This window comes from Arachis stenosperma, chromosome 2, assembly GCF_014773155.1.
Source record: "Arachis stenosperma cultivar V10309 chromosome 2, arast.V10309.gnm1.PFL2, whole genome shotgun sequence".
Classification (NCBI taxonomy): Eukaryota; Viridiplantae; Streptophyta; class Magnoliopsida; order Fabales; family Fabaceae; genus Arachis; species Arachis stenosperma.
Window position 1 is genome coordinate 16275112 of NC_080378.1, and position 12525 is coordinate 16287636.

Consider the following 12525-nt stretch of genomic DNA (forward strand, 5'->3'; position numbering starts at 1 on the left):
TTATACTACGAAGAAGAAGATTTGAAGAGAAGAGAGGTTGAAGAAAGAGAGATTTGGTAAAGTTGGATCTTAAATGTAATACTGCATTGTGTGAATTGAAAAATCAAAGCGTACAGTGAGTTAGTGCTTTTGTTTTTATAGCTGTAGCAATGTGTAGATCTAGAAGCCTATGAAAACTTAATACCCAACTAACATGCAGCTAACCCCACCTGCTTCTAGAAATTTAACTCTAACAGATTCTTAACTAACTGGTTCACTAACTCCTTAACTAACTAAACAGAACGTATAGCACTAATCACCTTACTAATTCAACACTTCTATAAAAAATAACTAATTTTAATTAATAAAATATATAATATTTTTTTAACTAAGCACACTAGAAATTACTGATATTTTATAATGTATTATTAATATCGTTGTCCCTTTTATATAATTATCATATCAAAAATAAAATTATAAAAAAATTATAAGATTTTTTTTATATATAGATAAAACCAATTCAATAAAAATATATATACTACTATTATAAAGACAAGTGTTATTTTAGGTTTGCCCTACTTAATTATACTACTATTATATTTAGGCACGCAGTAATTATATGTTAGAAATTTAGGAAGCAGATTGCAAATTAGGTACAATGAACATGTCAAAAATAGGCAAAGATGAGTCGTACAAAGTGCATTGTCACGAATCTAAGGTTTTTAATTAATTATTGTTATAATTCAGACAGAGGATCTAGTGAATTTGGTCAAAATTTGGCAATGTAATTGTTAAATTAGTAGTACCCTCTTTCATTCTTTTGTTTCGTGCTTCCCTTTAAACGCTCAAATTTTGTTATCCATTGAAGATATAAAAGTATCCATGAATCTAGCCAACATACCTGTACGGGCATTTAATAATTTTTAAAAAAGAATATACTGTACCAACTTGTAATTTTGTAATAATTAATTAATACACCACTTGCTTAACTACCACTACGTGCCATTTGCATATTTAATTACTAATTTTATTATAGATGCATGAATGCCACCGAGTGGAAAGCAAATACATTTATAATAATCCTAGAAAGACAATAAAAAATTAATTTAAACAGTTTAAATTTATTTTATTTAATATTTATTAATTTTTTATTGTTATTTATTATAATTTTTTTATTTTTTCTTTTCGATATTTTAAATGTATGTTTAGTAATATAAGAGTTATTAATAATTTTTTTTTACATAAGAAATAACATTTATTTATAAAATTAGTCAAACGATACTTAAAAAAATAATAAAAAATATTGGTTTTACATCTAAAAATAAATAAATATCTTCTATGTAAAACTATAAATTAAAAGAAGCAAAATATTTTATTATAAAAAAGTTTAAAGAGTAACAACAGAAAAAATTTGAGTATTTTTTGTTTTTCATGATGCAATATAGTGAAATATTTTTCGTCTCCTGCAAATAAATTTAAACATTTTTTTAATTTATAAATATCTCTATATGAAAAAAAACTTTTTTCTAATAAAATTTTTTCTCTCAAATATAGATAATATGTATTACCATATTAAAAAAATCATTAAACCACAAAAAAAAAACTAACTAGAGAACTATTAAAATTTAGATCTCAAAGAAGAATTGAACATGAACAAAAATTAAAAAAGTGAAAGAAGGAAGAAGGAAAAAGAAAAGCAAGCATTAGGTGAAAAAAAAAAGTAAAATAGAAGAAGAGAGAAGAAAAGATGAATAGTATTATTGAGTATGATTGTCAAAATGAGTTAAATTTATTCGGATAATTTTTTGTTTATCTACTTAAATGGGTAGGATCTTTACCTATAAAATCAGATCTATTTAAAATTTTAGACTAAACGAAAAAAACCTGATTTATTTAAAAAAAAATAATGAATTAGACAAATTAATCTGTAAACTAAATGGATGATCCTTACAATTCTTTTATATATATTTTGAAAAATAAACACTTTTTTACGATTTTTTTTATCGGACTCAAAAACCCGACCACTCACTAAAACAATATGTTTGTTTAAAGGTTTTTGCTGAAATTGGCCTTTTCTTTTCCCCCAATTTTTTAGTTTAAAATTGGATTTTCATAAATAAAAAATAAACAAACCAATCTATATTATCCGTCAGGCTAACTTATCTGAAAATCTAGGATACACAATTGATGAGTCACGTGTTTAAATGAACTTCTCCATTTCCCTTCAATTCGTTTTCTTTATATAAATTCAAAGGCTAAATTAAATTTGTTATAGGTCAAGCTAGGTCAATTCAGAAGCATGCATAAAATAAATCTAGGGGAGTTAAAGGCGTTATATTCTCTTCCCCCACGTTATAATGTAAATTAATTTGATGCATGCACCTGCTACACACACATATATATAATCAGAAGATTTAGAAATAATATAAAATGATGGACCGAGTTGCAATATATAGAATTTCCAGATGTTCACAATCTTTGCTTCTTGGATTTTACGCCGCATGATATCTGATCTGCTTTTACATATTTAAAAAATTACTTATATATTTTTGTTATTTAAAACTTTTGGATAAATAATTTTTTAAATAATATTAAAATTTCTATAATCATAATCTAGAGTATGATATCTTTGTTAACAAAAAAAAAAAAAAATTAACATAATGTGAAACAAAAAGAAAAAAAATCTATGCATAATTTATACAAACTTAGAAAAAGAAAATGTTGAATAAAAAATATATTAAAAATATAACTATTCATATATCTTTATCTATCAATTTAAAGTTTTGACACAATAAATTTTATGACATAATATATACAATATGCAATCCAATTATTATTATTATTTATTAATTAATTAAAATTGTACAAGAGAGCAATTCAACGAATGCAAGCTAGCTAGCTAGAAGATGATGTAACTGAATTCAATAATAAGAATATTTGAGTTGATTTGGGTTTTGATAGATTCTGAATACATGCATGGTACATGGACTTAATTTACCAATAATGTTCAATGTTTCAGCTAAAAGTGCAAATGTACCTGGACGACACATGGAGGCGCAGCCTCTTATAATTATCGATCATTGTGTTCCAATTTGATCATTTGATTTGAAATTCATATTATATAGTACATTTGAATATGTGACTACCAATTAAATTATAATTACAGCGTTTGTCTCAATTAGGCTGCTATATATGTTAATCAATTGAATGATGTGAGAGTTCTCTCAATCATTCTAATTTCTTCTACTTATTATTATGCGATGCTTCCACTATGAATTTCAATCTTTAGTTTCTTCTAACAAACTAGCTAGCTTATATCCAAGTCTCTTTTTCATCTATTCTTTAATTTTCTTAGCTAGCATCATGATATGCTAATTTAATTATTGTTTGCAGGAACAATAATAATAATAATAATAATCAGAAATTCAGAATAGAAGCAGTTTTCTTCATCTACAAGTAAGTACTACTCTCCTGTTTTCTAATCTGTTTTATATAAATATACTTTTTCTTTTTCTTGATTCTTGTCCTAAAGATATTTTCAAGAAGGGTTCTTTTATTGAGTTACAGACTTATATAATTAAGCCGAATTTGTTGAGGTTTTATATATTTATTTGCCTGTATAAAAATTTTTGTAGAATAAAGTGTGTTTTGAACTTTCTTTTCTTTGAAGTTGAGGGCTTTTTGAACTAGATATTGGAAAAAAATAATTTAGTATATGATAGAGAACGACTCACACACAATGATGAAAAAAAAATCAATATAATAATTTCATATACATAAAATTTATATTATGGGACAAACTGTTTTATATTCTTATATTAAAGTTTAAACATATTTTTGTATTTCTTAATTTATGTAATTGTGTCGTATTTTAGTTACTAAACTCTATCTAACTTTATGTGTATCCCCTGAACGGTTATTTATCTTTTCAAAGCTTTTAAAAAATATATATCTTGATTCCTTATCCTAGATTGATTTGAAGGACTTAATTATTACATATTATTTTCTAGGAGAATATCAATGCATTAGTTGTTCTAAACTAGAATATAAAAACAGTCCTGATTCTATATTGCAATTTAGAAGTGTAATTATATTGTTGCTGCAATCTTATTATTGCATAAAATTATCTCATATTGTGGGATTTAATTAATAAGAGATGCACAAACTCGGTCGCCATTCTTATAAATTCATGTTCTACGAAGGTGATTTTAATCTCAGCTTCGAAGCAAAACATGAAGATACAGGGATTGAAATTTTTTGGGATCAAGATTAAAATTTTAATAATATTTTATATTTATAATATTTCTATTTTAATTAATTAATTTCAATTTTATTATTTATGTAAATTAAATTAAAATTTTATTATTATTTTAATTTCTGTCCTCCACTTTAAACCAAACATAATACTAAAACTTATTTTAGTATTTATATCTCAGTATCAGTCTCTCTATCTCTCTTCCAATATAAAGTAAAATGATCTCATAATTATTCCATCATAATTCTCGAGGATGACAATTTTTATCTCCAAGCAATTTTTCATCATATAAGCTTCTTTCCATGGATTGTGGTTTGGTATGTTAGTGGATAAAATTTTCAATATATAGGAGAGTGTTTTTACCCCAAAAATAAGTAATGAAATTTAAACCACATTAAGTAAAGTTTAATAGGTTGTAGAGATTAACTTGATGATTCGTATTTTAGAATTGTAAATTAGTAATATGAATGTAGTACCTTTATATATAGTATTAAATGTTATTAGTTTTTTATATATATATAATTTCAGTATGTAGCAGAGGTGATGTTTTGGTTATTTATTAGAATTTGGAACTTACATTAATGTTAGTGTTATGAACTATTTTTTTTTTAAATTTAAACCGATATGATCCTTTATGTACGATATTTTTTTAAGTTTATGTGAATTTTTTTCATATATCTTTTATTTATTTATTGTATACTAAATTTTTATTTTTGGCCAACAGGGATTAAATTTTAGATTTTTAAGTCATAAAAATTCTAATATTATATTATAAAATCACATTTCTCAAATTCTTAAGCTAATAAATAGTTGTTATATCTCTATCTGTCAGGATAATAAATAATTGTTGTATGTATTTTAAAATCTTGGTTTGTTGGTATAAATTATATTGATGAGTATAGTGTTAAAGAGTTTTTATTTTTATTTTTAACTAATTAAACAAATTCGTGTATGTATGTATGTGATATATATTTAAGTTTGAGATTTGAAGTGTTGAGTTCTTTTAATTTTAAGTTTAGAAGTTGATTTTAAAGTGTTATTTACTTTGTTTCTATTTGAGTCAAAACTGATTCAGTGGGTATTACTCTGTCCCACAAAGTCAATTTTGATATTGATGCACAAAAAAAGTGATAAAAATTTCAGGATTCGTTATTTTTTAATTTATTATGACAAATATTTATGAATTAATTTTTTATTTACATTTTCTTCTTGAATTTCAATCCATGAAACTTTCTAGCTTTAGTTAAATTATACCTCATATAAAATTGACTCTTTAGAAGTTATTGAAATTTTTTAACTAATTAAATGCAGAAGGATGGTCATTATGAGATTCATACTTGTTGAGGGACATTTTCTGATCATACTTTAGGTACACTCATAATAAGGTAACACCACCTTTTGTATTTTTTTTTTTAATAATTCAATTCCCATGCATAATTAAGTGTTTAACGCCTTATTTATGATGTAAATTAAAATGAAAAATTCTGGAATAATATTAGGCTTTTATCTGTTTGGATTTGACATATATTAGAAATCATACACAACAGGGTGAGGAGGCTATCTCATGTCACTTTGAAGAAATAATATTTTTGAATTTTTTTACATGAATATATAGTTAGTTATACGCAGTCAAGTAAGACTGAATACTTTTTTGAGTGGGTTTGATGAAAAAAAAAAAAAAAAGAAGAAATGTTAGAAGATAATAAAATTTATTATTTTTAATATATAGTTCAGATCTATAACGGATTAATCCTTGATTTGTGAGATTGAAAAATACCATAGATAATCAAAAAAGTAGTTTAGTTTCTTTTTTAATTTAGCTAGCTCTGTTAGCTTGCTATAAATATCTGTTTTCTACCCTTTGCATAGATATTCAGTTTCTTTTCCCTATTCAGTAAAATAATGAAAGAGTGAGTGTTAAAGAAGGGGGATATTTTAGTCATTTTACATTCTAAAGACAGAACCCTAAAGTTCGGAGACGAAAACCCAAAGCACACTTCCCCTCTTCTCGTTAGCTGCTTCTTCTCTTTAATTCTCTCCGTCAAATCCTATTTTTCATCCACCAAAGCATCCTCTTCTCTCTTCTCTCTCTTGCATTTCTTACAAATGTGTGTTGTTTTAAGGTTGTGGAGCTTCGATTTCTACTTTCTACTTCTATTTCTCGAAGATGATGGGGAAACATTACTTTCATGAAGGGAAGAATATATAAGAGGTAGGTTGGATTTTCTTTTCTTATTTTCCTGGAAAATCATATTATTAATTAATATTATATAGACATTCTAGAACCAAAATTATTTTAATCTATAATCTATTTGTCCAGCCCACACTAGCTGGAAGAGTTTTCATTGTGTGTGAAGGAATTTTTTTCGTTATTATAATAAATTTGACTCAACTCATTTAACGATAATAGTTTTCATGTACAGATGATAATATAGTGTGTTATATAATAGAAATTTAGAAAGAAAAAAAAATAATGCGAATAATCATCATAGTGGATATTTATTTATTTATGATTCGACATTTTCTTAATAATGCATTGATAAAATTAATCCTTAATTATTGATGGCTAAGCAAGTAACTCTTCCCTTTAATATTTGATGTATTGATGCCTTAACGAAGATTTGATTTACCTTATTTACATTGATAATGCTAAAAATATAAAAATTTACAAATTCAAACCGTCTAAATTTATTTTATTTGATATTTATTTATTATAAAATACATTAAATAAAATTAAAAATAATAAATTTAATAATAATTTTTTTAATATTTTGATATTATCAAACATTTTCGTATTTGGATACATTATAATAACATAGTTAAATGTGGTGATTGCACTTCATTTATCAGGTACAAATTGAGATATGTGTTTTGTGAAAATTTTTGCTTTTCTTATTTTTTTCTTCTTCTAAATTGTAAGCATCTGATAATAATATTTATATAAATGTAATTCTAAATTTTAGTGTACATCTATAATTACAGTTGCAATATTACAATTGTGATGTTCTCGTCTATATAGAAAATTATACTATATTGATAATATATTAGCGTCGAACTGACAATTATGTTTTTTTTTTTTTAATTTTCTATATTACAACAGCAATTATAATTTAAAATTGTGAGAGTATTATCTACTATATATCTAATCATAAAATATTAATAAAATTATTTTGACTTGAAAATATTGTTATTTTAGTATTTTCATAAATAATTATAAGAGGTAGTTGAATAAATTAAAAGATAATATATATGTTAATCTTCATTAAAGTATTCTGCTTTATTGGTAGCTAGATTCTGACAAAAAAATTTCTGGTTTTATATAGTATTATTCTTTTCACATAATATCATCAGTTGTTGATCAGCAAATGATAATTGTTTCACAGAAATAAGAATTTAAGAGTTTTTATGTGTCATGATTATTATTGCATTTAGTATCTTTAATAATCAAACATGTTAAATTTTTATCCCTTTTTGAGTTTTGATTATTCTTAAGACTTGCGCATTTTTTAAGTACTTTTCTCATTCTTGCAGCTGTATAGAATCCTCATATCCTATTATTGATTGATTACAAGAGATAATTAAGGAGAGAAGCTATCAAATTGTTGCTATGTATCATGATGATGTGTGTTTTTACCAAGCAACTTGTATGTAACATGTCTAGGATGGGCAATACATACTTATTACCCATAGGTATTTAGGTATTTAGGGCTTGTTTGAGTGAGCTTCTAAGAAAATATCTTTTTTCGAGTTATCTTTTTTTAAAAGATCTTATAGAGAAGTAAAAGTAATTTTATGTTTGGATATCTCATGTAAAAAGGTCTTTTTATCTATCAATTATGTTTGGATATAACAATATAAAAGTATTTTTTTGTTTATTTATTACATGAAAAACATCTTTTTTTAAGGAAAAAAGATCTTTTAAAAAAAGATGTAAATTACAGCTTCTCAAAAAAGATCTTTTTTTATTTTACTAGTGCTTTTATTTTTACTACTAGAAATTTGCCAAACACGTTAAAAAATAAAAAAAGATCTTTTTTCATTGAAAAAAGATCTTTTTTTAACAAAATAATGGCGCCCAAACATGCACTTAATCTATTTAAATAGGATAGGCTATCCGATTTGCTGCGGATAGAATGGAGCTCAGTCTGGGTATACCTGCGAGTAGAGTAGGATATGGGTTTAGAGTGTAGGTTTAGTTTGGTAAAGTTTTTACTTTTCAAAAGTAGCTTATAAAAGTTAATTTTTAAAAGATGACTTTTTAAAAGTTGTAGTATTTATGTTTGGTAATTCAAATTAAAAATAGCTTTTAATAAACATAAGCAATATCAATTGTGTTTGGTAAAATAGCTTTTAAATTTTAAAAATACTATAATAGACATAAATACAAGCATTAAATTTAAAAATTAGTTAACATATGAGGTTATATTAGACTTTTAAATTTTGAAAAGCACAAGCCAACTTTGAAAAGCTCTATCTAGGTTCTTTCAAAAGTACTCCGATCTTTTAAAAGCTGCAAGCACAAGCACATGATCTTTTTGATTTACCAAAAGGAGCTTGAGTTTTTAAAAAGCACAAGCACATCTTCAAAAAACCTTACCAAACCAAGCCGTACTCTATTTGTATATCATAAAGGAGATAAGAGTTGAACTTATATTTTACCTCATCTAATGACTTGTAATAAATGAGCAACCACTAAATTAGTTAATTAATTTAGTAATTTAGAGTATTAATTTTTTATTTTTTATTTTATTAATATGTTTGAAATTTAGAATAATTGAATTTTATATTTATTTTAAAAAAATTAATATTTTTGCAGATAGGGTAAGATAGGATAAGGTTTAAAATTTTAGAGTACAGATAGAGTTAGGATTAACAAATTCTCAACTCGCAAATAGGATAAGATAAAATTTTAATAAAATTTTCAACTCGGGAATAGAATTAGAATAAAATTCAAACCCTATTTTACCCCACTCATTGCCAATCCTAAACATGTCACCTACAAAAGATTTATCTTCCTTGCCACTTTGGTTTATTAAAATTGAATTGTTTTTATATATATAACTCCAACAAAATTATCGATATTCAAGTTCTATTATTAAGAATTTAGTTGATTTTATGTGATTTTGTGATGAGATCATTTTTTTTTAAATTTAAATTAATAGAAAAAAATATATAAATTTTTATATAATTTTTTTAGGTTTATGTAAATCTTTTCTATATATATTTTTTTAATTTTAATTTTTTATTTCTTTTATATTTTTTTTCTTTTTAGAAAATACAAAGATTGAATTTTAAATTTTTTTATGATAACCGTTCTCATATTATATCATAAAATTATTTTTAAATTTAAACTGATAAAAAATATATAAATAATTATATTTTTAATAGATTTAACAAAAATCTTATAAAAGATTGGAGATAAAAATTTTTAAGCAAGAACATTTTCTGTTGTCAATGTCAGAATATTTCTTTTTTTTTGAAATTTTTTTAGATGATAATTAAAAAAAAATACTTATTTTTAGATTAACATTACAAGAGTAAGTTTACCTATCAAATTTATCTTTAAAAAATTTATTTCATTTTTACCCTTACATGTTCAAAATAGTAGATTAAGAGTAGAAGAAAATGGAGAAGGGCTTATAAAGAATTATAGAGATTATTGTTAAATGTGCTTATTACTAGAACATTGGACTTGTGAAAATCCGAAGGAAGAGCAACAAAATCAAGAAAGAGGAAACAAAGTGAATCTAAATTACATTTGTGAAAGGGGATAATTAAACAAAGAAAATGGTAAGGAATAAGTAGTAAATAACTAATTTTGATCTGAAATGCTAAGGAGTTGTTCTAGATATTCAACCCCCAAATCCTCAAACACCATCACATTACTATTATTATTAGTTGTTGATGATGATGATGATGAAGATTTCTTTGATGATTCCCTTTTCTTGTTAGTCTTTGACAACTTCCTTTGGATGCAATTCCTCTCTTTGAGTGCAAGTGCAGGTGAAGAACAAGAACAAGAATCAGAATCCATGATGATTCCTTGCAAAGAATCTTTGACCCTTTTGAATGGAAAGTTGAGAACAGCATTGTAACCTCTCATGGAGAATGCAGCTTGATCATAAGCCAAAGCAGCATCTTCAGCACTTTCGAATGTTCCAAGCCAAACCCTTCTTCCATTCCTTGTTGTGTCTCGAATTTCTGCTGCAAATTTTCCCCATGGCCTTTTCCGAACTCCTATGTAACCTCCATTTCCCTTACCAACTTCAATATTCTCTTTCTTCTTGTTCTTGTTCTTGATGATGTTGTTGTTGTTCTCCATGGTTGTTGTTGTTGATGAATCCATGTAGGATTCATCAATCATATCAAAGGAAAGAGAATGATGAAAAGGGTCATCAACAAAATCATTGCTTGTGAATGGTTCAAAACAAAAATTGTCTGGAAAAACATCATGGGACATGTTCCAATCTTGAATCTCAAAGAAAGAAGTATTCATCCTTTTTTTTTTGGGCTTCTCTCTAACTTGTAAGTTTCTAATTCTATCATTTCCCTTTGGCTGTGAACTATAATTTATATATTGGACTTAGATCCCACCATAATGTTCATGTCTCATTTATTATTTTTAAGGTATCTATCGTTAAAGTGTTGATATAATTGTTTAATAGCAAGTACAGCGGAGTACAGGAAATTAAAGAATATTTCATTTGTTTTATTAGATTAATTTTGTAAAATAATAATGCGTTTCATAGTTAATTAATAATATTTTGAAGCGGTTTTCCTTTAGCTTTTAGGGTTCTAGTTAGTTAATAATACTTTAATTTGAAACTATGAAAATAAATTATACATGATGTTATTTAATTTCAAATCGAATCTTTTTCTCTAACCTCTTGAGTCATGCTTCTGTATTTTATATTTGTCAAAATCACCTAACTTATAACTTCTTTTTTTGAACTTGTTATGCCGTTATATTAATTACTAAACTAATTACCATAGGTTCTTTAAGAAAATCTCAGGTACTTGCATAGTTATTTCTTTTCTTAGTGTAACTACTTGCACATATAAAATATGTAATTTTATATTTTTGCTAGTGTCCCTTGACTCCCTTGTGTAAAGTTATTTAAGTTCAAATTGGATCTATCTAAAATATCATGGGTTATAAACTTACATTAAAGACATAGGTATCAAACTAATTTAATACTTTTTGAGTGCAAGTTTATGTATAATAATTGAGTTTACATTTCATGTATCAAAAATATAAAATATTTTACGGAGTCATTTAATTATATCTATTTTATTGGATAGAAATGGATGCATAGATAAAAGACTGCGGACAAGCGCTCCTACCAAATTTTGTAATTCTTTTGCTAATATATGGATATTGTTAAGTCTAAGTTGATTTTAGGTTTATAAACGATGACAAACATTCTTTTGAGTTGAAAATCCAATATTATTTAATGTGAGTTTTATTATGGCAGGCCCATAACTCCTCTCATTGTCAACCAATGAAGCTGGTCTACTCGTTTGGATATTCAAGAAAAATAAACAAGCCCAAGACTAGCATATGCCTCAGCAAGTTAAAGAGCTAAAGCTCCTCCATGTACCACCGTTCAACATTTAAATGGTTATGTATTTGCTAAAAACAATAAGAGGACAGCTGGACAAAGAAAGGACAAGTGTTGCTTAAATGAAGCAAGAAGGACACAAGGACATCTCCACTATCCCAAGGACATTAGATGAGCAACATTCAGCTAGTGGGTGAGCAAAAACACAAATGAGTAAAGAGCAGCAGCAACAGAGAAATGGAGCAAAATGAAAAAGCAGTGCATGCCTTGGAAGAAAGCCAAGCAAAGGACAACAGAGGTGGTGGACGGGCTCCTCAACCAGCAGAGGTAGTGGAGCATGATGAAGAAAAGACTGCATGCCTGCAGTGACAGCTCCAACGAGCAGCTCGTACAAGAAAATGGAAGAGGCAAAAATGAAGGCAAGCTGAAGACATATAATAAGCCTCATTTCATCATTTCAAAGTAAGAAAAAGAGAGCACACATTCAGAGCACCATCTCAAACATTGAGCTGGAATCTTTTTCTTCTACTCAAGCTTAATTTATGATTTTTGTTATTGGCTGTCTTGTGTTATTATTTTCTTTCTTGAAAAGGCTAATATTGAGAGGTTGAAAAGCCAAGAGAGAAAAGGCAAGAGTGATGGACAATAGTCACTAATTTCTGATGTAATTTAAGTTGCTGCACTAGGATTAGTTTACCTTGCCAAGTTGGGTTAGCACTTGGTGAGTCT

The 12525-nt window shown here is 26.0% G+C and overlaps 1 protein-coding gene and 1 long non-coding RNA gene across 2 annotated transcripts; one reads left to right on the plus strand and one right to left on the minus strand.

Moving 5' to 3' along the window:
* The first annotated feature begins 3212 nt into the window (after positions 1-3212).
* Positions 3213-8071, plus strand: LOC130962339 (uncharacterized). The gene is made up of 4 exons (XR_009079783.1): positions 3213-3435; positions 5546-5619; positions 6358-6446; positions 7766-8071. It is a non-coding gene; the product is annotated as an uncharacterized LOC130962339 (long non-coding RNA).
* A 1924-nt stretch (positions 8072-9995) lies between these two features.
* LOC130962641 (ethylene-responsive transcription factor 1B-like) lies at positions 9996-10514 on the minus strand (the record flags this gene model as incomplete). Its single annotated transcript, XM_057888829.1, has 1 exon — positions 9996-10514. A coding segment is annotated over one exon (468 nt), but the record flags the coding sequence as incomplete, so codon positions are not given.
* Between the last annotated feature and the right edge of the window lie 2011 nt (positions 10515-12525).